The sequence below is a fragment of the Pelobates fuscus genome, chromosome 10, assembly GCF_036172605.1.
Source record: "Pelobates fuscus isolate aPelFus1 chromosome 10, aPelFus1.pri, whole genome shotgun sequence".
Classification (NCBI taxonomy): Eukaryota; Metazoa; Chordata; class Amphibia; order Anura; family Pelobatidae; genus Pelobates; species Pelobates fuscus.
Genome location: NC_086326.1, coordinates 31,432,047 through 31,459,774, shown reverse-complemented (window position 1 = coordinate 31,459,774; position 27,728 = coordinate 31,432,047). Strand labels below are relative to the sequence as shown.

The 27,728-nt window shown below is 40.3% G+C and overlaps 1 protein-coding gene across 1 annotated transcript; it reads right to left on the bottom strand.

Moving 5' to 3' along the window:
* Positions 1 to 5,512: 5,512 nt before the first annotated feature.
* ACTR1A (actin related protein 1A) lies at positions 5,513 to 24,261 on the bottom strand. Its single transcript, XM_063434286.1, has 11 exons — positions 24,154 to 24,261; positions 19,948 to 20,012; positions 19,427 to 19,502; positions 17,528 to 17,653; positions 16,937 to 17,061; positions 16,587 to 16,803; positions 14,969 to 15,061; positions 13,550 to 13,724; positions 11,422 to 11,483; positions 9,496 to 9,536; positions 5,513 to 8,021 (listed from the first exon to the last, which is right to left on the bottom strand). The coding sequence occupies exons 1-11, from the start codon at positions 24,199 to 24,201 to the stop codon at positions 7,919 to 7,921; spliced, it is 1,131 nt and encodes a 376-aa protein (XP_063290356.1). The 5' UTR covers positions 24,202 to 24,261; the 3' UTR covers positions 5,513 to 7,918.
* Between the last annotated feature and the right edge of the window lie 3,467 nt (positions 24,262 to 27,728).

Below are 27,728 nucleotides of genomic sequence, written 5' to 3'. Positions count from 1 at the left end.
GCGTACATAATGTGAATAAGAAGGAACTATCGGGTATAATAAGGTGTCAGCTGCCATTGTCTTAAGCTGGTAAATAATTTCGAAAAAGAGCCATTGACACTTTAAGAAAACACAGTAGCCAGGAAATATACGTGGGCTAATGTGATACTGTGCGTAAAGTAGATGTACCGGAATAGATTGGACTGTGTGGGGTAGAGAGCACCCCTTAAATTTCTTGCCATAATGCTAGTTAAGATTGCAGGATCTCCATTCCACAAGTTATACACCAGCTCCTAAAACATTGTCTCCCGACCCTGTCCCCAAAGCACACCAATAGTCCTCTTACTACGGAGTTTCTGACAAAACATGGACAACTGGTGTGCTCTGAGCGCATGGTTTAGATCCACTCTTCTTGGGGGACTTGCAGTCTAATGAAAACAATCTTGTTATTTTAACTAACTTTAAAACCCTACTCCGTACCAGGGCACTGTTGAGATCAAAGCACATATTCTGTGTACTTCTAGTATGTGAATAAAATGTCACACACACCTCAGGTTTAAGATGTAATACAGTGTTAGTGGGTACCCCAGTGTTGGCACAGTCTGCCAAATTATGCCACCACTTCCTTAATGGTGGATGGTGGAACCAGCGCCTGACAGTCCTGTTTATGACTGCATCTGCCAGTAAATGAATTTTAGGATCTTTCAGAATTCCGCTTTCTTGAACTTGGAGTTTTTTTTATTAGTTTTTTTTTTTTTTTTAAACACTCTTGTTCTTGACATCTCATGATAAGACACTTGACCACTTTTGTGTATTTTTAAATGTTTCTAATTTTTATACTTTGGGTGCAAAGCAGCAGTTCATTCACTCGCCTTCTGCCAACGATCATAATAATGAGTTCCAGAGTGAATATGTATTTGTTAAATATCTTATGTTTCGTAAATGAATACAGTAATTGTTTTAAAAGTTTACTTTATAAGTCCATTTTATCTTGCTCTTGCTGTCACTTGCGTTAAGACGTTTATCTCTCCTGTACCAGTTCTAAGTTCTCATCAACAACAACATAGTACACTTCTCATGGAAAAAAGGGAGAATTGTAAGAAATTTGAAGTGAATTGTAAGGCAAATATGTGACATCTCCCGTTAGGGACCGACCGGTGGCCATCGGATGCAGTCAAAGGTCTTTCATACCTTAAGGCTTAAGCTATCCCTCACGACTGCCGTATTCATCCTGTTAACCCTCTTCAGCTCCTGTCGTTTTATCTTTCATCAGCTTCGTCGGTGCTGTACTCTCACACATGTGCGAGAGTACAACTTTGAGCTCTGGAGAATCCTGCGAGACCGCAGGAGCCTCCATAGATTTTGAGATGAGCAAGACAATGCCTGGATCCCACACTAATCACATTACAGAGGCTGGAAATGGAAAATAGTTGATGCGGAGCTCTGCTTTTTGCCAACCTAAGGCTTTCCCATAAGACCAAGCAGTCTCTAGTTTGTCTAATGGAACCTTTGAATTGCGTTGGAACTTCTATGAAATTCCAATACAGTCCGCATTTCTTTTGGCATTTATTCAGCGCAAACGTATTCTGCAGCGCTTTACAACAATACGACAAAGAGACTAACTATTACAAATTTAAATTCTATCTCCATTTCATAAATAATCTTGTAAAACGCCTACACATTGTGTTTGCTGAATTGGTTGCATATGCATAGATGACAAATTAGTAAAATGCCTACCTTTTATGCTAACCGTATAATGATAGGATCAAAGATTCTAGATCTGGCTTTCTGTACAGCCTCATGGACACCAAATGATACAGCACCTTCTCAAATTTGTGTCCATCATTTACAGACACCGTGAAAGATATAAAGAAAAAACAATCCTCAAAATAGCTTTTTTAAATTCTTGCATCCACAATGAATGCCAAATCCACCGTAAAATACCTTTAATTCTAAAAGTTGTTTTCATCTAGCATATTGTTATAAAAATATATATATATATATATATAATTTGCACATTCTCAAAACAGTCTTTATGGGGACCCTAGATAGGTCAGGGTTTAAAGATTACTCAGTTGTGTTCCAGGAGGAATATCTTTAAACCCTGGGCTGTCGGTGCATTCTATTAGTTGGTTTGAGAAGCTTTGTGATGGACAGAAAAATATTTGTTTAGAATTTAGTTACTAGTCCAATAAATAGGCCAACAACTTTTGCCGAAGTGCTCATAAAGTATTTTGTTTTTGTGATCTGTGTAGATCTTTTTATGAGCTTTGTTTAATTCAACTGTTTTATGACTGACGCATTCCACTTCAAGAAGAACTTCTACCCATCCTTTCAAGGGTGGACATCGTAAAAATATTTTCTTCTTTTGCAATCTACATATTTTATAGAATTGTAAATAAACCTAAGGCTGAACTTGATGGACGCAAGTCTCTTTTCAGCTATGTAACTAATGTAGCAACTGCTTTCACTTCTCTGTATTTGCATACAAAAATTTATAATGTGGTAAATATATTAAGATCTGAAAATTCCAATGTACGCCTTTCAAGACCCCCCTGTTCTTTATATTATTAGCCCTGTGCATTCAAATGACTTATTTTTGTATACTATGAAAGTCTAGGGCTTTGGTCATTTTTGTATATTTTACTGGTGTAACGTTTATTCATGCATATAACGGAATACTTCAGATTTGTCTAGAATGTATTACTATTTTGTAATGTTCTTTGTCATTAAACCCTTTTTGGTGTTTGTCATCAAAAGAAACAACGTTCTTAAGAGATGCACAATTTGTTGCGGTGCATGGTGAATGGTTTTTAGGGCGGCGGCGCTTAAAATCGGATTAAAAAAAACATTGTACCTTTTTTTTTTTCTTCTCAAGATTACATTTTATTGGTACTTTAGGACAAAGTAAGAAAGTGATACAGATAGGTAATTTAATATTAAGACAAAGGAATAGTATAGTAATAATCCATTACAGGTTAGATATAGTATAATATAGTGTGTACAACGCTATTCCATCATGTTACCCTTTTCTCGTGGGCACCAAATTGTATTATAATCAGGTAAGAGAAAATGTAGGAGAACTGGAACAAGGGTGTAAAAAAAGTGGGAGGGTGGTTGCTCAAATAAACCTAGAATCTTAAATGGGGTAAAATTACATAACAATGCTATCCATAAATCATTGCCATATGTAAGCTAATGGGGCTGTTTCCCGATTTTTAAAATTGGGAATAATATTCACAACCGTTCTTTCCCAGTGATACAGTACAGAATGTAATGCCAGTAAATCATAAGGTGAGCTATAAGGGTCTGTTTGCTTGGTTCCGAATGCGGCCCTTAAGCCTCTTTTTGCGCGAAATGATAGTCTGCTATCAAGGGTTCTACTTGGATGCACAGTTACTACATGTGTTACAGAATTTTATTGGTGTCTGAGTTCACCTAGCCAAGGTTTAATTTAGCTTTGTGGTTTCTAGGCTTTTTGCGCAAGTGTCAATTGTGGGCATATTGGTGGATTTCCATAATTTACTAAGAATGCTTAGAGCAGCAACAAAAATGTGATCGATCAAATATTTCTGATAAAAACAATTTATGCTTTTGGGGATTGCCTGGACTAGGTATATTTCGGGTTTGTGAGGAAGCTGGATTCCAGAGGTTTTGTAGATCATGACAGCTATGTCTTGCCAGTACTTGGTGAGCAGTGGACGTTACCACCAGATATGAATCATAGTGCCTCTGTGGGACAGGAAAACATTTTAACTTTATGTGAAATCCCATTTAAATACTGATGGTGTTATTCAAGTGAAGTCAGGAAATTCAAAGCATTTCATTGTATGGACAGGGAAGATTGCAAACAGACATTTCTCTTATTTGTCAGCAATAGCCTAGTATTCTCTAAAATTAAGTTTGTGGTACCAAAGATGAACATTTTAGCAGTGTACTTTAATTGGCACCTACACTATATGCAAGTTGGTTTTCCCTGACAGGTATGTTTGCAAATGGTAAAAAATTTTATTAAATTGTCCAATATATCAAAGGAAAACTAACCTGTTCTATATAAGCCGTGCATTGTGACTTCACAAGAAAGGCTAGCTGCTGTGTGGAGTTCTGTAGCATAAATACTTCAATAGTTTCCTGGATGTTATGGTACTTTAATGAGACACTCACAATACAGCAAACATCTTAGCCAATCAATGTAGAGATACGAATCAAGTGTCACGTTCACTTTTTATGCGGGTTTTGTTTTTGTTTTTCATTTTACTATTTGCATTTTTTTGAGTTTCCTTACATTTTATTTCTTTCCAATGTTTTTAGTTGTTAAAAACAAGTGAAAAGGTGTGCTCTCTCTTTACACAAATGTTTTCGCCACTGTCAGATTGGTGAGTTTTGTGAGACAGGTAAGCAGTCTTCACGTTCTTCCGTTTTCTTTAATGTATAACAAATATTCTACAACTGGCGAATGCACCTTTTTATATCAGAAAATAATGAGCGAATTATCCAGAAACGCGATTTAAAAAAAAAAAAGAAGCGGTAAAGTAGAGTATTTTGGTTACATTACAGAGAGGTGGCAAATTAAGGCACCAATGTATAATGGGTGGAGAAACTGCTTTATACATAAACCCGTTCAGAGATTCTAAATAACCGCTGTTGAATTCTGTGATTGGCAAAGTTTCTCAAAGGAAACTCCTGTTCATAGGAGAGTTGATAAAATAGCGTGGTTCACATCCATATGAAATTCTTTGTGACAACCACTCATCTCCTCACGCGTATTGTGTGAAATGTTCACACTTCATCATAGATCCTCACGATTCTCATGAGATGAGGGGTTGTTTGTCACAATGAGGTACAGTTCCTATTATTTTAGTATTTTTCAAAATGGATAATAAAGAGAAATTCATATGGATTTGGACCATGCTATTCTGTGAACAGAGTAGTCTCCGTTATGTTATAGTGGTCCTGTTGACCATGGTTCTGGCTCTAAAATCAGCTGTCTTTTCAGCTAAGAGGATGTACCTAACAGTGGATTGCTGCTTTTGAATTTTCACATACAATAGATTGTGGCTACGTTTATATTGGTTAGTGTGATTGGCCCTTTTAAATAAAATCACAAATTTGTAGAAAGAGTATTCATACACCAGTGTCCTCCACCTGTTGGCAAACTCCAAATCCTCCGTCAGACTTGCTGTGTTTTTGATTGGTAAGGTTCAAGCCAGGCATTAATACATACATTAATAGTGGATTTTCCAGAGGTTTTTTTATGACCTTACCACAGAAAACAGTATCTAGTCTCAGCCAGAATGTTGGGAATGGTAAGGAACACCTGAAGTTCAGAATTTGTAGCTCCATAGTGTTGTGCGTAAGCTTGCTAACCATTCACAACACTGGTCATGCACATACGTGTTAAAATGTATGGACATCGCCCACTATTGTCGCATGTTGTGTTTACTTTCACGCATTTAAATTGACATAGACGGGCACAAGATCGAAGATAAGTGGAAAACAAAATGTTTTCAAAGACACAAAGCACAGACGCCAGTGACTGATCCCAATTTGTTTATTCTTACATAGAAACTGACATTTCTGTAATAACCGCAAACAAGCTGACATTGCATCATCACGAGGAAAGCTAACAGGGCCCTGGTCTGTGTTGTCTCACTCAGCCTGTGCTCTTAACAGGGTTTAATATATTCGGCTCCAAGCAAAATGCAGTTCTCCTGCATTCACTATAATTCCCATCATCCTCTGACAGAGAATCATGGACATCGGCTTTCATCAGTGCCTAGATAGTTGCATTTTGCTTACCAATGATAGAGACCAGCAGAACTGAACTCCTGGAACGCCAGCTATTGCAAACGTTTTCCCAGTGCTCAGCTTGCCTCCATATGTACAGGTTTGTATGAGAATGGAGTGGACTAGTCAGGAATGTTCGGGGCATCCGCAAGAAACCCACACGGACGCCATGGTGGAACTATACCCTGTAACTAACATTTCTGTAGTGAAAGAATCATGCAACTTAAACCCATGGTGATTTTGCTGCTGGAAACAGTCATCAAGAATTACAGGCTATATTTCATAAATAATCCTAAAAATCTGTTTTTATTAAATAATTCTACAGGAGAAGAACGTTAAGTTCAGCATTTAGTGTTGGAATCAGAAATTAGTGGTTAGTCTGTCTTAAATTGAAATAAGGAAACGTATCCTGTTTTAGATTAAAGACAGAGGGAGAGGGACAGAACAGCACAGGCGAGGCGTACATTAGTTTATGTAGACATCCATTATATGGAATGCTAACAATATAACAGTTTATATTGCAACTTAATGAGTTAAATTCACTTAATAAGCTTCTGGAAAAGATGTGGATGGGCACCCACATGTCACCCATCAAAAAACTGACATGTTTACACCACTTAAACATTCTTCTAGTATCCAAAATTACAAAAGGGAAGTGCTTTTTGTAATTTTAGCACAGTTCCAGGTACAGTTTAAATTAGTTTCAGTAAAGTACAACACAGATTTAACTATGAATGGAGGGGGGTAGCTTTCAAGCTATTCTTATTTAAATAAAAAAAAAAAGAATTTTCACAATGTAATGTCACCTCTGCAGTTGGGGGTCTCTCCGAAAATCTAACAGGGAACACAGAGAATAGAGCAGTGTGTGCTTTTTATTATAAATAAACAAAACATTTTCTAAAATGATCCCACTAATGTAGTCTAGTGGAAGAGGGGGTGAAATACAGAGTACCAACACTTAAATGGATTAGTTAGCTGGCAATTACAATACAGACTTGGCTAGGATTTATTTTTTTTTGGTGAGAGAGGTGGGAATGCATGAGAAGGCAAATTATAACTGAATAATATTAATCTAAGTTAGAGCTAGGATAAATATATACCAAGGTCTTTACAGCAGATGACAGCCAGTAATGTTCTTTAAGAGCTAGAGGAGAGGTGTGCTAAAGTTAGTTTTGGCCTGTTGTAAAAGCATAGCGTGATTATAGCAATGTCTATGTCAATGCGTGCACAGACATTTCTAGCGGTTAGACAAACATTAGATGATTTGTGGCTTTGCAGGCACAACTACAGGATTATAAGACCATTTAATGTTTTGTGTAGCAAGGATTTGGGTGTGGGCGGAGACAAAATAACACAAACAAAACATGCATCATGACAGCAATAAGGCAGATCCAGTACAAAATAAAATCTGTTACGGAGGACAGAAACTAAATCTGAACAAAAAAGTGGTCTTAATTGTATTGTGTTTAAAAAAAAAAAATTAAGTTAGATATGTTTTTTCTTGGGAAAACAACAATTACTGGAAGATGACGAGAACTGGTTTTAACAGGGCCATTGAGAGGAGAGAGAGAAGACTTCGAGATCGTCTGGATTGCAAACTCCGTTTGTTACAGGGGTAGCTTTAGGGTTTTTTTTTTTTTTAAAGTAAAAACAGATGTCTAACTATATTTTGTTCATTTATTTATCCATGCAATAGAAACATTTCCTAAAATCAGGTATTCTGTTACAGATTTCAGGAACATTCTTTCTTTTTGTAGACTCAAGTAAATGCATTTCATCTGTAGGCCTTTAAGGCCAGAGCTTGCACCATTGCAATGCAATGTGGAACGTTCAAGTTTCCGACTGCATACACTGGCCGTTGGGAGTCAATTGGCTACAAGGCGATACAACATCTTCAGAAGAGGCCATTTATAAATGCTGCAGCAACATAATAAAACATAATAGGAATGGGATACAAGGCTTTCCTCCCCTTTGCTCTTCTGGCCTTTCTAACATGAGATCTTTCCCCTCTTTAGATCTTTTCTTGGCATGCTGGAGAGCGCATACAGACACATACATACACACCCACCCACCAGTCACCTCTCGAGATTCTCTCATACTCTGAAAAGCGAGTTTTAAACTGAAGTGAATAGAGACTCGGCTTCGCGGGATGTTAGAAAGTTTTCCTGTGGATCGCTCTGGCACCATCTTCTTCGTATTCCTTCTTTGAAACCCACATTTTCTTGAAGGTGTCCAGAGAAGCCAAAATGGAACCACTATAGGGGCATAAATAAACTGGGTTAAATGTTTTGGAATTGTACCATATATTAAATAAAATACAATCAGAAATGGTATTCACAAGACCATAGCAAAATTTAGGACATTTTTGGCCTATTAGTATAAAAGAAGGGGCACATATACTAAACAGCAAGCAGCCAGTGGCATGGGGGGACCTTTGTCCCATTTTATTGGATTAGAGACAGGGCACCATAGCCGCCACGGTGCTAGTCCTTTTTTTGTAACAGTTTAGTAGACATGCCCCTATTCACTGCACAGCAGGTGGGGAAGGAGGGAGGATTTAACTTTCTTTATTACCAATACTAAGTATTTTTATTCTATTTTTTTAATATTAGTAATGTTGTCTGAAAGACCAAAATTACGAACATTTTCATAATTTTGGTCTATCACCTTAGTAGATAGCTCCCTAATTCTTGTGGGATTGCCGTAAGAATATCAAAAGGAGCTATCTACTAAACTATCCCTAATTTGGTACCCTTAAAGATGGAAATCCCCCAAGGGTACCATTTTATGGAGGTATATACTAAATGGCTGCACTGATCGGAATGCCGAATCTAAAATGATGCCCAAATTTCGATTGAAAACAAATGAACAAATGAAAAAAATATATTGGACATACAAATGTTTTTAACAGAAGAATAGCAAAGAATATCTTCTAGGATACAAAGTTTGTCAAGGGTATAAAATATCGAGAGACATCCTTTGTTTTATTTTTTTGTCAAACTCCTCCCAATCAGTTTGAACCTAAACCAGCAGATGGCGCCCTTACACTCTAGGCAACATTTCCACTATATTGAGTGTTTGCTTAGAGAGCCCCGTTAACTTAAAGGATCACTATAGGGTCAGGAACACAAACATGTATTTCTGACCCTATAGTGTTAACACCACCATCTAAGCCCCTCTTATTCCCTCATGCCTCCATAAATATAGTGATAATCTTACTGAATTCAAGCCTGAAGCTGTAACTTTGCATGCTGTTAGACTCAAAGAAACAAGCAGTCTGCTGACATCAGCAGAAGTGGTAGCCTGATTCAATCACAGTGCTTTCCCATAGGATTGGCTGAGACTGACAAGGAGGCAGATCAGGGGCAGAGGCAGCATGATTCAAACACAGCCCTGGCCAATTAGCATCTCCTCATAGAGATGAATTGAATCAATGAATCTCTATGAGGAAAGTTCAGTGTCTGCATGCAGAGGGAGGAGATACTGAATGTTTGGATGCATTTTAGGCAGCCATGACCCAGGAAGGATCTCTAACAGCTATCTGAGATGGGGCCAGTTAAGTTATCACTAGGCTGTAATGTAAACACTGCATTTTCTCTGAAAAGACAGTGTTAACAGCAAAAAGCCTGAAGGTAATGATTCTACTCAGCAAAACAAATTCAATAAGCTGTAGTTGTTCTGGTGACTATAGTGTCCCTTTAACAACAGAAAGTTTATTGTATGACTTACCCAATCCATGTGGAATATAATCGTTCTTGTGGGGCTGATATCTAAAATAAGAAGAGAATAAAAAAAACCTTAGCTTTTCAAAGGAAATTGAAGTTACAGAATTACTTGATTCACTTCAAATTATGTTTACATGAGAATAAAAAAAAAAACCCACACTCAGGATAAAGCGCTTCTCTCTCTATGGTGGAATGCATGCAACATTCATTGCAACTAATGCCAAGTAGTAAACTGGCCGACTAAAGCATCTGAAATGGCACAGAGTAACCATGCCTCACTCAACCAGTGTTGACATATTTCAAGCACAGAGATACACACTGGACAAATTGCTTCCAATAGTCTGAATATACATTTGTTGGACTTGGTAAAAATGCACAAATGAAGTCCGTTAATAAAGAAGAACTGGAGTTCAGCTGAGACTGAATTTGTTCTGTAAAAAGCATTAGTCATTAATCTAGGAGAGCACTGAACATGGTAATAAAAAATATATTTTTTTAAATTTATTTTAAAAGGTGGTACAATGTTTCTTATTTTAGAACTTTTCTTTTTAATATTACAAGTAGAAAGTTGTCAATAAATGGGAAGTCACACATTCTGCTTCTTTGCCAACAATATGAAAATATTATTCATTAGTCTAGAGGTAGTTGTATTGTTATTTCCATAGGTAAACAACAGGGAAATGCCTGAATGAACTATTTTTTCCTGTTTTTAAAAAGTCCAAAGTCCAAGTCAATCTATCTGCCTTGGCCAAACCAAACAGATGTCATCTGTTGGAGTTCACAGGTTAACTCCTTCAAGATGCTAGGTTTAAAAATCATTGTCTCAGATTAGGCGATAAGAACATTATGAGATATAGATATGTATTTTAATAGGGAATCCTGTGTAGAACAGATGTCGACATCATCCATCGATCATTCCTCAAAATGCATGGTTTTACAGTCACTACAGTACCGGGACCTCTGAACTCAGAAACCATTGACCAGAATTAATGAGCGTTACACTCAGCACAGTGTGACTGCTCTCATCCTTTTAATTTAGATTAACATAAACACACACTTCAGGCATTATTGTCTCAGTGAAACTTGGAGCTCAAATGAGCCCTAACAACAAACCAACAAATACGCCAAGAAAAAAAAATCATGGTAGTAATAATGACATCTCAGGGTTCTGTAAACATAAGTCACTTCATGAATCCAGAACTCTTCAATGGCACCACTTGATTTTACTTTGATAAATCACTGTTGTAATATGTAAGTATGCAACTTTAAACAGGAGGCAGGAAAGGAAAAGAGAATATACACTTATATTTAGTATTTAAAAGCAATCCTGCCACTTTGACACATTAACAACATCAGCTTTAAATTTACTTTTCCACTCCTTTGGGTAACAGGCCGCACCTACAGGTTGTGTTCTAGGCCACATCCAGGTTTACATTCAAGTAGCACTGGCCCTGTGCGCTAGCTTTCTCCTGGGATGTCTCACATAATGGGTGAACATGTAGTTGTAACAAATTTTGCAACTGGTTATGTTTACAAGCAAATTGACAGGGGACTTCCTTGTACAATAGGTCATTATTTTGGGGGTTTGTTTCCAGGTGATACAAATTGACAGGGGACTTCCTTGTACAATAGGTCATTATTTTGGGGGTTTGTTTCCAGGTGATACAGACATTTCTAAAATCAACAACTCCTTTGATTCTCACCGAGCTCACATTCAGCTGTAGTTCTAAAGTTGGTCATTGTTTTTCCAAATAAATGGAAACCATTTGATTACTAGTGTCCAGCTTGTGAATGGAAAGCTGGGAAATATGACGTGCATGTGACAAGCTAAGCAAACATAGGAGTGGTCCTTACTATGTCTTCCATGGGCATACATCAAAACACAGAAAATAACTGAAATAAAATAATAAAAATGTATAGATCAACATACCCTTATTTTAACATCTTTCGGTGCCAACTTTTTCACTTCACTCAGAAGTCTGTCACCAAAACCTGAAAACCAGAAAAAAATATTTAGAGCTGTAAATACTAAAAACCAAACAAACAAACAAACACGTGTAGTGGAAAATGCTACTTAGGATCCAAAGTAAGAAGTCAAACTACTCAAAAACAAATTTGACTACTTCCAATGGGCAGGGCGGGGAGAAATCACCAGGGCACTCCTGGTGCTGTAGTGGTCATGGTGTATGGTGTGAACCTTCAAAGGCAGTCAGTAACAAGCATCCATGCTGAATAAAAGGGACTACTACAAAAATTTGCAATTTCCTTTAAAATATCCTACAATTCTAGGTTCCTCAATAAATCTAGTCACTAAAAGGGTTTTCAACAAGCAGAAAATATTTTTTTTTTTTTAAAAAAGTTAAAATGTGTGCTATTTTACATAAATAAATAAAAAATTACAGGGTGGGGCCGGACCGCCGAGCTGGAAGGTCGCAAGTGAGACCAGCTCCTGCAACTCACTAACTTCTAAAGGAAATAAACATGAAAAACGAACTAACTATAGATCGACAGCAATGGTCCTCAGTGCTAAGGGGACGCTGGATCCAGGGCGAGGCCGACTCCTCGAGTTTCAGTCCCCTGGAGGTGAGGACTTCGCCGTCTCAGTCGAGGCCCTTGCCAGTGGTGAGAGGGGTGGACGGCCGCTGCCCCACTATCCTGCCTGACGGCACCCAGCCAGAGGCCCAGCACCGGGCGGACCCAGCCCTGTTCCCCCCCTATGGACCGGTGGGGGTGATCCCGGTCCTCACCCAGTGGCTATGCAACCCAGGCCCAGCAACACCGCAGCCCTGATCGGGGGTCTGGGCGCAGCACGCAAGATGGCGGACGCCGAGTGCGCCGAGGCCGATGAGAAAGGCTGCTCCCTCATTGAGCCCACAGCAAACAGCAAGGCTGTCGAACGGAGACTCAAGGGGTTGGAGGAGTCTGCGACCTCCATGTCCTACATCGCAGCCCACCATAAGAGCTCTTACCCACCCCACCAACGAGCCATGCCAACGGCAAACAGAGACGGCGACATAGCCGAGCCATTAACGGCCGTGGCGGAGGAGGGTCGGAAAGCTGCAAAGAGACTACCCCCGCCAGAGACTAATGATTTTGCCACAGAGGGCCCGACCACGTACCCATCGTCCACACGACCCGCAGCACGGCAACCCCAGAGAGGGGTTACACGTGGCACCCGGCAACAAGCTTTCCTGGACTACACTCAACAGCCTACCCCGGCGGACTCTACCCTCCTGTTACCCGGACCTGGCGGCCTTGGTCCAACATGTCTAGGGCACCCAGGAAACCTGCAAATGGATTTTGCCCAGATCCCTGCCCTGATGGACAATCATACCCAGCCACACCAACGCAACAGACTGGGCATCGGCTAACCGCAAGTCGGCTCTCATATTGGCGAGGTATCATGCCCGCCATACAGACGACTCCCAGAGCCTGTCCCGGAACATGCATGTTAGACCAGCCAGGGTGATATACTGCATGCAGCTTACCACTTAGATCCAGCATGTTTACACCTCAAACTTAGGGGCACACTGCACCAGCATAGCTTTTTACTACACGCATAAGGCACATTAGGCACATAAGCAGTTGACCTGGCTACTACAAACCGCATACTGATACACCTGCTAGCTATGTAACCAATTAGCCTACTCATAGAACACACCAAAGTCGTTCATAGCATTAGCTTCTTGAATGTGCACATGTGCAAAATGTCAGCCATCACTGGCTACTCATTATGCCTTGCTCTTAGTGTGTCCCACTTTACTATATGTTCCCACTCTGAGAAAAACAAGAAAAATGTGCAATGTTTTCCAATGCCATGCCAATATTCTTGTATGTCTTTATATGTGTATGCACCAGCTGTTGTGGCAGTGCAGACCTGGTTGTTCATTTCATGCACAAATAAAATAAAGAATTTAAAAAAAAAAAGTTTCTGAACATGGTGATGCCTTGTCCTGCATTGATAGCAGGCGTTAATAAAGATCTCGTAACACAAAATTCAAATCCACCCGAGTAATACTGGTGATGTACGCAAGAAAACAAAAAACAGGGTTACACACCTTTAAATAGAGTGGATCCCCCAGACAAAACAATGTTGGAAAACAGAGTTCTTCTCAGATCCATATCTGACTTTTGGATGGCAAACACCAGCACTTCGTGGATTCCCTCACACTCCTCACCAATTAGATCAGGCCGAAAGAGCAACTCGGGAGCTCTAAATCGTGCAGGGCCAATCTAGAACATGAAGCAAAAAAAATGAGTAGGTGCAAAGAAGACACAGTCTCATAATTGACAAAGATGCTTACATTACATCAAACGGCAATTGTGTAATTTCCCAAATTTATCACTAGGGGTCAAAGCGGAGGTACATCATAGTATCTATATCTGCTGATGATGCCCAAATGATGCTGCCAAAGGCGGAATTACAGCTCTGGCAGCAGAGGGGGTTAAACGCTTTATGTGCAGCAATGCATAGCAAAACACTGCAAATACAGACTCCAGGCAGCATGACCACTTCATTTCAGTGAAGTGGTTATGGTGCCTGAAGTAACTCTTTAAAGCAGAACATTTTTTCAGGAGTTTTCAAAAATACCACCACTGGAAAAAAAAAAAAAAATAGAAACATTGTGTATGTACTTTTCTAAAACTTTCCTCTAACTGGGAAGTCAGTGATTGGCTGACGTTCTTAGCCTATCACAGGGGCCCAAGACAAAATCTTCCTAACTAGTGCCGTGGTAGAAGGAGGAGACCACGCTGCACACGGCTGCCAGGACGACAACTTGGGCTTTAGACCATCTGAAAATAATTTAACCCATAAAGTAAGACTGCGCCCAGGATCTCCAGCCTTCATTGATATGAGGCTGTTAAGGAAGCTGAACTGCTCCTTTTAAGAACCCCTGCTTTAAACGTAGTTACATGTACAACTAAAGAAACATTGTTTTGTGTATCTCTTCACAGAGTTCTTGATTTTTAATCCAAAATTGTTTCTATGTGAAATGAGAGAGCTACTGTATGTGTTGAGATAATGTGGTATAATTAACCACAGCATCAAGCAAACATGACTAAAATAAACTGCTGTAAAGTGTAAAGTCTGCAATGGTTTCGCAGACACACCCAAAGACCAATTAATCTTGTGAGCACTTGCAATTTTGTAGAATTAGCATTGTTTCATTTTATTCATATGGCAATGTAGGAAACAAGCACGTGAATTTATACATTTGTTTTTAAGAAGTAAAAAAACAAAAACCTGCTCTTAGTAAAGCAATTACGGAAGAAATTTATATTTATTTTTAAATCAGTTAAACAGAACGAATATACACAGTGTAAATATTTCTCTGCAAGCCAGATGCTTTTTAATTCACACCGCTTAGGTGTTTATTTATAAAGTGCAAGAGATAAAGATCAATGTTCAGTCCTCACTTGGGACTTTTTTGACGAAAAAGTGAAATAGAAACGGAACAAAAAAAAAGTGTACAAACCTCAATTGTGCTGCCATCGGGTAAATAATACTGGGCCTTCTCAGTCTCCAAAGTCTCATCTTTCTGTGGGTTTATAGACAAGTAGCATGCACGCTGTATATGCAAAGAAACAAAAGGATAAAACGTATGTGAATAAAATTGTTTTTTGGATACATGTCAATTTACAGAACCACAGTATTTTTTCTAAATATCTACCACACATGGAATCCGTGATGTCTCAAGCTACATTCCTTATTTGCAAATGAGGAAAATGTATAAAGAGTCTGATGTAAAATGTTAGTTAAAACACACTTCTCCTGATAAATTCATAGTTTGATTGTATTTCAAGTTTCTCTGTTTGTCCTGATTTTGAATCACTGTCCCGCTTTAAAAACTTTTTTTTTATCACTACTCGTAACACATGTTACAGCATCACTCTTTGTAACTCGGGTTACAGCACGGGGAAAGAGCAATGCTTGCAGACTTTAAGGTATGCAGTCCTACATGTATGAAAGTGTTAAGCCTCAGATCGGAGTTTCCCCAAGTGGATGTAGGTAATGCTCAAAATTTTCAGCCTTTGGCGCGTAACAATTTTACCCTTGCGAGTAAAAAATTCACCCGTGGTGCTCAAACAATGGCAAGCTACTTTTCAGGCTTGGCTAGCAGCACAGGACCTCATATTTTAAGCCCTGATATAGGTATAGTAAAATAGCATATAATTGAGGACAAAACATAATATAAATTATTAATTGTTCCTCAGCTAGAATAACAAAATCAATTGCAATTTACTGCGTGCATTACCAAATGTGGTCCACCACGCATAATGTCTAACTTAAGTCAAAATGCATCATATGTGCTGTTTTAGGCTGAACAGCATATTGTGCTTGGTGAGTAAGCCTTTCCAGTCTATTTTGGCTTCCGCAGTTTCAGACAGTGGATTAGGGTTTTAGCAGTTTTGTAGTCAAGAGAGACAAGAAGCTCTGGAAGCATTTTCATTAAGGTTTGATGTGATCTGACTGTTAGTATCTTCACTTAAAGTAACTCATATTTTAAAGTTTACTTTACTAAAAATTAAGTTAAATGATAAAGCATGATATAACAGGAGAGTCTGCAACTACAGGCACCGAACACACTCAAAGTCACTAGAAATCTCAACATCTAGGGATCACAAGCAGCTATCTAATCAATGGGCAGCAGTTGGTAAGGAGACGATCTACATTCTATCACAAAATGAGATCCTTCTTTCCTGGAATTAGTACAAGAGAGTCATTTATATAATTCTATATAAATACACCCTAAAGGAAGCAACACAAAATGACTTGTAGGTAAGGTACCCTGCATTGGATTAAATGTCAAGGATCTCCAAAATACAAGCTAGAAAAATGCAGGATTATTCACTACGCGGTCAATGCCTGACTTTAAAAAAAAAAAAGATTTTGTCCTATAATTTTTAATTAACCCAACAAATCACAGAGTGAATGTTTCTCTCCAAGTTTAGTCATGGCTTTTAATAAAGAAAGAGCGTTTTAAAAAAACAAAAAAAAAAAATGCACACACAAATTAAATATCCCCACCCCTAATAAAAAAAATAAAATACAAGCTGAAACAAAAAAATTAAACATGCAAAAATCCTACAAACCTCTTTGATAGTTTTGACAATTTCAAACTCAGCTGAAGTATGGAAATCGTAGCCCTCCTTTCGAAGGTAGAGGCGCAAGAAGCGGGAGACATCTCGGCCTGCGATATCAATCCTCATTATGGAATGAGGCATGGCAAAGCCTTCATAGATGGGAACTGCGTGCGTCACCCCATCACCAGCATCCAAAACAACCCCCGTTGTCCTCCCTGTTGCATAACTAAAACAAACAGAATGGAAACCCAAGATGGATTTAATCAGAGGTGTGACACAATTAAATCTATTGAGAAGCCTTTCTTGTAGCCTAGCTGTACAGGTAAATACAATACAAATAGCTTTAAAGGCACACTCACAGACTAAGCACAGCTTGCATGGAAATGAACAGAGCTGGGACATTGAACGTCTCAAAGAAAACTTCTGCAGCTCGTTCTCTATTCTTTCGTGGATTCAAAGGGGCTTCTGTTAACAATACAGGATGCTGTGGAAAGGAAGAAAAGTATAACAAGTATTGTAATCTGAAGTCGGCCACAGTTTGCTTGTTTTTTAAAATATTGAATTCTGCCAATTCCTCAAAATCTGCAACTTGTGCAATGACACGTACTAATAAGAGCAGGAAGTAGCAGAGTCCTCTTAACACATTCTGGTCCTCCCATTTTCATGGAGGTTCAATGCATCACATGAATCTAATTTGATTTAAAGCTGCACAGTCATGCTCAGGAAAAGCACACAGTGCAAGGTTTGTACTCGTCACAGTGAAGATAGCCACCAAGTGGCATCAGAGAGTTGGGGGTTAGGGATATCACTCCTGTTTTAACACAATAACTGCTAAGTGAACAAGAAGCTCCAAGCCTCATAATCATATTGAGTAACATAAGTGGCCATGTTTTTTTTTTATGTGTAATAATTAAAGTATATTAAAATTTGCTGAATATAAAACACTGCACCTCTTCAGAGAAGGTTTGTAGCTGATCCTTTGAGTAGACATATTGCCAGATACGTTCCATATCGTTCCAGTCCTTTACGATTCCATGTTCCATGGGATACCGGATAGAAAGGAGACCCCTGTGCTCCTATAAGGATGCAAAACTCTAGATTTTAAAACTAACAGTATGCACCAAACTACTCAGACACTACATCTTCTATTTAAAATATCAGTGTTAGCAAAACGTTGGAAAACAATCAAATGTATTTATATTTTATTTTTACATCTTTGTAAAAAAAAAAAAGCAGAGAGATAGAAGTGTCTACGAGCAGTAACATGTTTTAGCACAGTATACGAAGGCTTAAAAACAAAAAATCATCTTGTGGACATATAGCTTTGTAGAGAATTTTACATGCACACACCTCTTTCTCAGTACCTAAAAAACATATTCTAGGTCTGCCTCCAAAATAGGAACAGCTTATATACAGTGTTGTACTAAAACGAACCAAAGCATCATTGAAATAAAATTGTCACTTTAATCCCAACCCTGTAGCAGAAGAAACAGGTTTTTCCTAAAAGCCGTGATTTGAATTGTGTGATTTATTGTAATAATGATTCAGAATTTACATCTAATTAGCTCTGTGAAGAAAATGGACTTTTAACATTTTCTTCTTTATTCGTTTGTTTCCTCCATTTACTGCATGGATATTGAGTATTGGTTCAGTAGTTTGAAACTACCGCACACCGACCACCCTCCTGGCTCATTAAGTTCAAAAGAACCGACTATTAAGTGCTCCCTGGGCGGTCACTGTTCGTATAGCCGAACGCCACGTGGAATAGAAAATGACGGCCATCTTGTTCGCACGAGGGGAGTCAGCGGGACTTGGTCGTCGAGTGTCTGGAACTAAAATCGGACACTCCACCTCACAAACCACCGCTGAAACTACCGAACGCCGGCTTCTCTTAATTACTGAACAGCCAGAAGAGCGCCATTCTGTAGTTTTGTTCGTACAGACAAGGGGAGCAATCGCTCCTATGAGCCAGGAGGATCCATTCGGTACTTTGTAAGTTTTTTACCTTTATCTCAATTGACCGACCGCACACGCTGAATTTGTGGAACTGTTTTGGGCAGGAGCCTCGTGTGTGGCGGTAAGACATGACTTCCATACTTTTTAAGAACCCCTGAACCGATCTGGGTGAAATTTGGATAGGTTTGTCCCCCAGATCGGGGCTATCAGGGGATATGTAATTTGTGGGGATACCTTGTGGGGAAAGGGGTGTTCCAACTTTTGGGAAAATTGTGTGCCCTCTGCCTGGAGATAATTGATTTATTCCTTAACTTATCTCAATATCTCCCAATCAGAGGGAAGGCGTGTATTACTGTAAAACTGTATGATAATTGGCTAGTGTCTTTGTTTGCTGTGGGAGGTCCTCTTGCAGGAGGATTTCTCATAAAAGCCAGTGTGTTTTCAATAAACCTTATTCCTGTTACACCTTTCATGAAGTCTAGGCTCATGTTTGGGGAATATTCTATTTGCTGGGGAGAATCGTCTTGGAAGCTGCATTCATCTACACTATTCCTCTACTTCCTGCTGCAGCTATAATCACTTATACTCAGCTGTTGGGAAAGGAATAGAAGACCGCAGTACCATAACCACTGCAGGTCTTAACAAGCTCTATTTATATATATTCACTCAATCTTTCTAAAGTTGCTGGTTTACTCTATCAATGCATTTTCTAAGGAAGTAGTGGTGATCACTTCTGATCCCTTGACATCAATTCTCTGCTCATCACAGATAGGAGGAGCTTGACACAAGTTAGTGTTTACATTAGAATTAACACAAAGTACACAATGTTTCACGAGCACAGGGGGAAAAAATGGTTTTAGACTGCCTGCTACTTCGAAATTGTTCAAGATTACCTCTGCCTTTGGTCCAATAAATAAATCACCTTCCAGGGCACCAGCCATGACTCGAATATGCTTAGGCCTTCCAACACTTGGGGAAGAAAAAAAATAAACAAATATTATTATTGCCATTTATATAGCGCCAACAGATTCCGTAGCGCTTTACAATATTATGAGAGGGGATTTAACTATAAATGGGACAATTACAAATAAACTTACAGGAACAATAGGTTGAAGAGGACCCTGCTCAATCGAGCTTACATTCTATAATAGACATGTTAAGGTCACAGCTCTTTAAATCCTATATACACAGTGAGTATTAGGGCCTAAATAAAAAAAAAACATTGTCGGCTAAGCTTTGCAAATACCAAAAAAATATACCACATATAAAAAAAAATACATCAAAATATAACAAACTTCTAATATTTTTCATAGTATTGAATCAGTTTAAAAGTGTATCCAGAAACATTAAATCATTTAGAAAGCTTATACAACAAAGTTAAATCGAAGCCTAAACAAGCAGACAGGGTACTCACTAATTTGGAAAGCAGTACTTTGGGATCTGATCACCTGCAAATCCTGCCTTAATGACTCCAGAGCCCTAAAAATAGAAAAAGAAACCAGATGAATCCAATTGCCCATATCATTATTTACCTCAAAGTAAATGCAATACTACACCTGGTCGTAAAGAGTTTTCTTTTCACTGACAATCCTAAATCCTACATAATTTATTAAATAAATCGCGTAAGGAGAATCAATAAGGGGGATACATATAAACATTCCTGTTACAGTATTTCAGAATGCACTTAGTGTCTTTGTCTTAAAGTCAAAGTTCCAAAATTTACATAATAACAATTTTACAGAATATAGTTGCCACTAGGTGAGATCTCACAGCTTATCTGGTAATCCCAATACTTTTAATGGGACTACTGTACATATACCATAAGCCTCGGCATAGCTTTAAACTGAAACCCTGGTGCATGACCAATGTTTGGCTTCTATTTACCTGCACAAGCAGTTTTAGAGATTTTACTCAATTAAAACACTTGTGAGCAAGCTTACGACACGTGCACACAGTTGTATAAAACACCTGCAAAAGACCCATGGTAGAAACATGTGTCTCTGTTTTCTTATATATCAACTCCATTTGGAAGAATGGGTGATGTTGAGGTGCACATGGCTTCTGTATTTATTGAAGAGAAAAAAGGATCAAATCATGCATAATACTCTTTAGATGCCTTCTTGAGCCGTGAGATCCAAGATTGCGAGTTTCAGTGTGATTAAGGGCTCTATAATTACTTCTGTAAATATTATAAATTCATCTCAGCAAACATCTGCTCTAATGTAAGAAAATATTCTCGACTTGCTGAATAAGTAATTTTTTCATTCAACAAAATATAAATCTAAAATGATTTATAAAGCTCACAACACTGTGAAAGCCAAATATGTAGCAAATACACATCCAGAATTTATTTGAAGTACTGCAGCCTTTAAATGACATATCCTGAGTGCACGGGGGGTGGCCATGTATGTAATTTGCTGTGTCTGTAGATTATCTGTGTGATCTACCCAAGGCCGCCTTTTAAGTCTAAGACTTTCCTCAATAAGGTTTAAAGAAGCAATATTGTACATGTTTTAGCAGAGAGATACATGGTTGCTCCAAGGACCATTTCAACCTATGCTGAACACACAAGTTTATGATGCACAGAGTAACCTGGTCCTTGAGCCTCCTCACAGTTTGGCCTATAAATGCAGAGATCTACAAAAATCACTGAAGCTATATGATAACCCCAGGATCAGTGACATCAGATTAGGAATTTTACTCCCTCTGCTCCCTTTTAAGATGTATCCAATTTGTGTATTTGCACCTTTTAAATTTTTAGATCATATTTATTTTTGGGTTTATTTTTTTATTAGGGTGAGAATATGCGCTATATAGGCCACTTGGATCGCAATGAAAGCTTTTGAACATACAGTTCCACAGAGAGATTCAGGTTTGCACCGTACAGTTTTATTCTCACACAACAATTACATGTTCCCGGCCAGGATAGATCATGTGGGCTGCTATAGCCAACGGTAGCAGTTGGGGAACAGATCAATATCGCCAGCTGGGATGCGATGGTTCAGTCTATCTTCCTGTCCGGGTCCTCATCAGTTCCGGTAGTATGTTGTATTTGTGTAATATAAGGGCTATCATCGTGGTTTAGGTAGCTGTGGCTAACAAGGTTATGTTGGGTAAAAGTGTGCATTTTTAATATAAGGCTATAAGTTAATAGTCCACCTGTTTAAAAGCAAAAATAAATTGTGTTCACTGCCCATTGAAAAAAATATAGTCTGTTTAAAAACCTTGAGTTACTGCTATGGCAACAAAGGCTCTCATTATATTGCTCTCCTTAATTTGTGTCACATAGCTATATGCTACAATAAAAGTGGACCTATCATGTTTCAGTTTTTATGTATTTAGAAGCTTTAAAAAAAAAAAAAAACTCCCTCTATTTAGCAATGGAAAGACGCAAGCTTCCATCTAAGGGCCTGTAGCAGAAAGAAGCCAATTAACACGGTGGAATCTTTTTTTGAAGGAAATTCAAACTGTGAACATTTTATATGAAGAAAATAAGATGCTTGGGAATGCAACTGGGGCAGTGGTAAAAAGGTTCCATTACCTATACAGGATTTATTTGCAGAAGAGTGGAGATAGATGGGCCAGAACCTTTATTGTTACACAGAATGATGTGTGCAGGCTGCAACCCAAAGTTGCCAAATTCACCATTTTAGACACATACTTGTATGTGCTTTTTAGTGTGTTGAATGTATACGGTGCAGAAGATATATCAAGGACTCCTTTGTGATTACTTAAGGATTAAATTTGAGCATTTACAACTACAAAATCCTCATAAAATACACACATTGTGCTGGAATTTCACTGAAATTTGAAAGCAACTGAGATATTAAAGGACAGAGTAGGTACTACTCTGTCTTATAGGTAAAGTCGAAGGTGACAATGGTTGACAGTTTCTGTCCTTCTCCAGCAGCTGTCAATAGCTTTAGTAGTTCTTTGGAGGATCCTGTGGTCTTGCAGGTTCATCCATAGACCTCTGTTATGTAATCAAGAACATATGTGACAATACTACAGTGACATAAGATGACAAACAAATTGCCAGGAACTTAAAGAAAACCCTTCGGGTTAACTGTTTAATCCATTAAGTTATAGCGTTAGTAATACCAATATGTATTCCTCATGCTATGGTACCATGATCACTGCTGATTAGGTGACTGGGACCCTGCTGCAAGGATTAAAGAAGGTAGTTTACTTACCTTTCCCTTATATTGCTGAAGCCTTGATTTGGTATTGCTGAAGACTTCATTGGATCTTAGCCAATCCAATGCTTTCCATGAAACTATTGTGCATAAGTGGCAAAACGTCATGCTTCACCCATGTAATGGACTCCTTGTGGCCATCTGATAGAATTCATGAAGCTTTACTCCAATATTTTAAGAAGTGCCTCTAGTGACTGTCCATATGACAGCGATAGAGGCAGGCTAACCCCGCAATGAAAACATTGGCGTTCCTGCAGAAAGAGAATGCTTTCAGCTGCAGGAAAGAAAACAAAGTGTACATGGCACCTAGACCACCAAGATGAAGTGGTCTGGGTGCCTATAGTATTCCTTTAATACCGCCTCGGTACATCCTTCCACCATAGCAACATCATAATTTATGACAGACTTTGGAAACAATATGGAAGTACCTATTAGGTTTTCCCTATGACTGCTGTAATACAATCACACAGGTCACCTCAAGGCCCGCGCACAATGTCTAAAGACATTGAAAGTGAGAACGGTGCTTTACTTAAAGGAACACTCCCGTCACCATAACAACTTTATCAACATGAAGTTGTTATGGTGCCAGGAGGCGCCCGGACGCACTCTTTCCTTAAGGGTTTAAATCTTTCTCTAAACAGAGATTCAGAATCCAGATGGCGCCTGGGGGAGCTGCATATAGGCACATTTTGGGACCGGTTTAACCCTTTAAGGTAAGAGTGCAGCGGGGGCCTCCTGGCATCATAACAACTTAATACAGATTAACTTGTTATAGTGTCCCTTTAATATGAATTGTGCACCCTACAACCAGCTGCAGGGAGTCACGTGACACACGTTGGCATATCCTATATAACGGTCTATCCCTACTCATCCCCATCCTTCCACACCCAGAGCAAAGCACAGCCTGACAGCTCAACCAGCCAATCACATTCTGTGTACGGCCCGTCAATCAGGGTCCGGGCCAATCCCAGCACAGGGCGCGGCTCACTGATCTCATCCACGCGCACTCCATGCCCAGCCCCCAACCTGAGTGACAGGCTCGGTCGCCCAATCACATGACGCGGACGCCGTCTGGCCCGCCCTTTTGGTCCTCCTGGCGGGTGGTGACGCGAGTAGCAGGTTAGGCTGCCTCCATCCTAGCCCCGCCCTCTGACCCCCCCACCGTAAATAATATTCCCGTCAGGGAGGGACCGGCCGCCGGTACACGGTGCGGGTTTAACCCGTCCCTCCCCGGGCGGCACTCCGGAGATCCCCCGCCTGACCGGCCCCGGGCGGCACAGCCCGCTCTGACTGGCAGGACGGGGCGCGGTGGCCGTGACAAAGGGAAAATGAATGCGGGGGGCTGGGGGCCGGTAAAGGGAGGACACGGCCACACGGGGCCTGCGGGGGCGGACAGGGAGCCGGTAACGGGAGCCTCTACTCACATTGTCAATAACCACGGGCTGGTTGGCGATCACATCGTATGACTCCATGGCGGCTTCCTCCTCCCTGGAGCTGACGGGCCGGCTCTGACTGCCTGTGCGCTTGCGCAGCTCTGGGATAGACAGGGCTATGGGGCGGGTGCGCATGCGCAGCTCGGGGATAGACAGGGCTGTCGGGCGGGTGCGCATGCGTAGCGCGGGGATGGGAGGCTATGGGGCGGCCGGGTGCGCATGCGCAGCTCTGGGATAGACAGGGCTATAGGGCGGGTGCGCATGCGCAGCTCGGGGATAAGGAGGTCTATGGGTGCGCATGCGCAGTTCGGGGATGATAGGTCTGTAAAGCGGGTGGTTACGCATGCGCGAATGGTGGGCGGGGATGATGGCTTCAGCATGACAGCGCGTGCGCCTGCGCGCTCTCTGCCTTTGCCTTCTGCAAGTAAGGCTGACTGTAATGCCGGGCACGCGCAGTTCTTCAGCTGAGGGTTTAGCGCTCAGGGTAACAGGGCCTGCCTGCAGGGGGTTACAGCATCTCCCTTAACTGAATAGGATCGATGGGGAGCTTTATATCACCTTGCTCTCTAAAGGGGCTTCTATTTTAGGAAGATGAAGAAAAATAAAATACTAAATCTGCCTGCAATCTAAGTGTTTTTAAAAGGTTACGCAAACCACCACAACCACTTAAGGGGTTACGCAAACCACCATGACCACTTAAAGGGTTACGCAAACTACCATGACCACTTAAAGGGTTACAAAAACCACCACAACCACTTAAAGGGTTACGCAAACTACCATGACCACTTAAAGGGTTACAAAAACCACCACAACCACTTAAAGGGCTATGCAAACCACCATGACCACTTAATGAGTTACGCAAACTACCATGACCACTTAAAGGATTACGCAAAACGCCATGACCACTTAAAGGGTTACGCAAACTACCATAACCACTTAAAGGGTTACGCAAACCACCATGACCACTTAAAGGGTTACGCAAACCACCATGACCAGTTCTGCTTTATAATATGGTCATGGTGTTAGAAGGCTGAATGTGCACTGTTGCAGTTTGAAACCCTGGACATTTAGCGTTTTTGGAAGTTGTGTGCCAGGAGCTAGTTATGCCACCAACACGTACATAATGTCAATTCTGTGCAAATTGCTCCATGCAGCCAGAGCTAATGTCTCCCCTCCCTATACCATCTGATATTTTTTTTTATATTTTTGCTTCCCACGGAACACATTCAGTCGGAGAAAGGGAGTAAGAGAAGACGGAAGCAATAACAAAATATCAGATGGAATGAGGAGGCGATACTCCTATGAGAAGCCTTTTTTGGACCTCCACACTGCTCCTGGAGTGAGGAAAATATACAGAATTCAAACTGGAGTCAGGAGGGGCTTGCAGAGCAGCACCAGGAACTTTGTACAATGCTGAAGTAAGTTGAGGTAAAGCTTAAAGGGGGGTGGGGGGGGTTGTCATGCACAGTGTGCCATTTATTGTCTGAAGCTCTCAGTCAGTGAATGGCAACTGAGTTTACTTTTGTGGCTCTGCAAAAGCTGGAAGCGCCTCACTCAAAAGGAGAAGGGCCTCGGACATGACAAGGACCTGGGTAAGACTGCAAACCATTACTAAACGGTTTGCGCCATTACCGGGAAACTGGACCAGGATATTCCTAGTAACATAACTACTACAGCCTGTTTTAGTGGTTATAGTACTTGGAGTAACCCTTTAAAATTAGTCTGAAAAATATTCTGTCGGTTTCCACAAGATCCTGATTCTACAGTGTTAAACAGACTATTAATCCCCCTGCCTCATTAAATAGTGTAAAATGCACCTTTATTCCAGCGCTGCGTGGGTCTGCTAACCCTGGCTCTGCCCCCACCCTGTCTCTTTGGCTGAGATCATCTGTGGTGTTAAACTCCAACCAGAGCCATCAGCATTATGGGTGTGCAACCTGTGCAATCGTACAGAGCGAATACCCAGAGAGGGTTCCACAGCCTCACCATAAAATAATGCTGGGGCTGCGTTGTGGCTGTTACCAAAGACAGCTAAGATGCCCCCTCATGTATCAGATGCCCTTAACAAAAGGGTAATCACATTTAAAGGGCCTCTCTAGTTCCCGGAAAACATCAGTTTTCCTGGCACTGCAGGACCCTGCAGTGCCCCTCTCCTTCCCACCCCCCATCCCATGTTGCTGAAGGGGTTAAAACCCCTTCAGTGACTTACCTGAATCCAGCGCCGATGTCCATCGTTGCTGGGTCAGGCTTCACCCACGCTCCTCCCACGCCAGGGAGCGGGTGGGGGAGACCTAATGTGCATGCGTGGCAATGGTCGCGTGCATGCATTAGACCTCCCCATAGGAAAGCATTATTCAAAGCTTTCCTATGGAGATTCCGGTGACGCTGGAGGTCTTCATGGATAGCGTGAGGACGTCCAGCGTCGTTTAAAACACTTTTCGTGTTCTAAGAACACGGAAGTCCCTCTAGTGGCTAGAGTTTATAAAAACTGCAATAATTACACTTGCAGGGTTAAGGGTGGTGGGAGTTGGCACCCAGACCACTCCAATGGGCAGAAGTGATCTGGGTGCCTGGGGTGTCCCTTTAATATTGACTTTCTATTTGCGATCAGACCAGCATTGCACAGACAGGAGGAGATTTCAAATCTCTCTCTTCTCTAATGCAAGCCTGAATATTAAACAGCAAACCCAAATAACAAGCAAACTGAGACTACGAAGATAGCCGCCCAGCCCCTGGTAAGCTGATTCCGATTTCTCTCTCTAAATTTTATGGCCTTAAACTCACAATAATTTAGAAAACAGAAACCCTGGATGGGAAAAAAATAAGAAAGTAAATTCATTACTTAAAGACAATTACTTTATTTCAAATTAGACTCAACACCAAAAGTGAGAAAATAAAAAGTGTGTATAGTCCCACTACGTACATATAGCAGCAAGGATAAACTGAATATTTGCCTAAGGTGTGGGCAAATACTCAACCATTAAGTCAGTCAATTAAAAACTTGTCCCAGCAGAGGGAGCTCTAAGCCCTTAAAAATGTATATGAAAACCAAGGTTTACAACAATGTAACTATGATTATTATATTTATATAGCACCAACAAATTCTGCAACGCTTTACAATGGGTGGACTAACAAACATGTAGTTGTAACCAGACAAATTGGACACACAGGAACAGAGGGGTTGAGGGCACTATCAATGAGCTTACATGTTAGTGGGAGTGGGGTAAAGTGACACAAAAGGTAAGGATAGTATTATAGAGTATTAACTATTTTCTTTGAATCCCTGTACAGCCAGAGCACTCAGCACTGGATACTAATTAAAGGACCACTAAAAGCACCCAAACCATTTTAACTCAATGAAGTGGTCTGGTTGCAGTGGCCCTTTTGTATAAACTGCAATGTAAAACATTGCAGGGTTCAACACACCTCTAGTGGCTGTCTTCCTGACACATATATAATTTGGGCAGTGGAGTTTGTCTTTAAATACCCTTCTGGTGCCTAAAAAAAAACCAAATTTCCTCCTATCTGTGACACATCCCATCTTACCTCCAAGCGGGTCTTAGCCC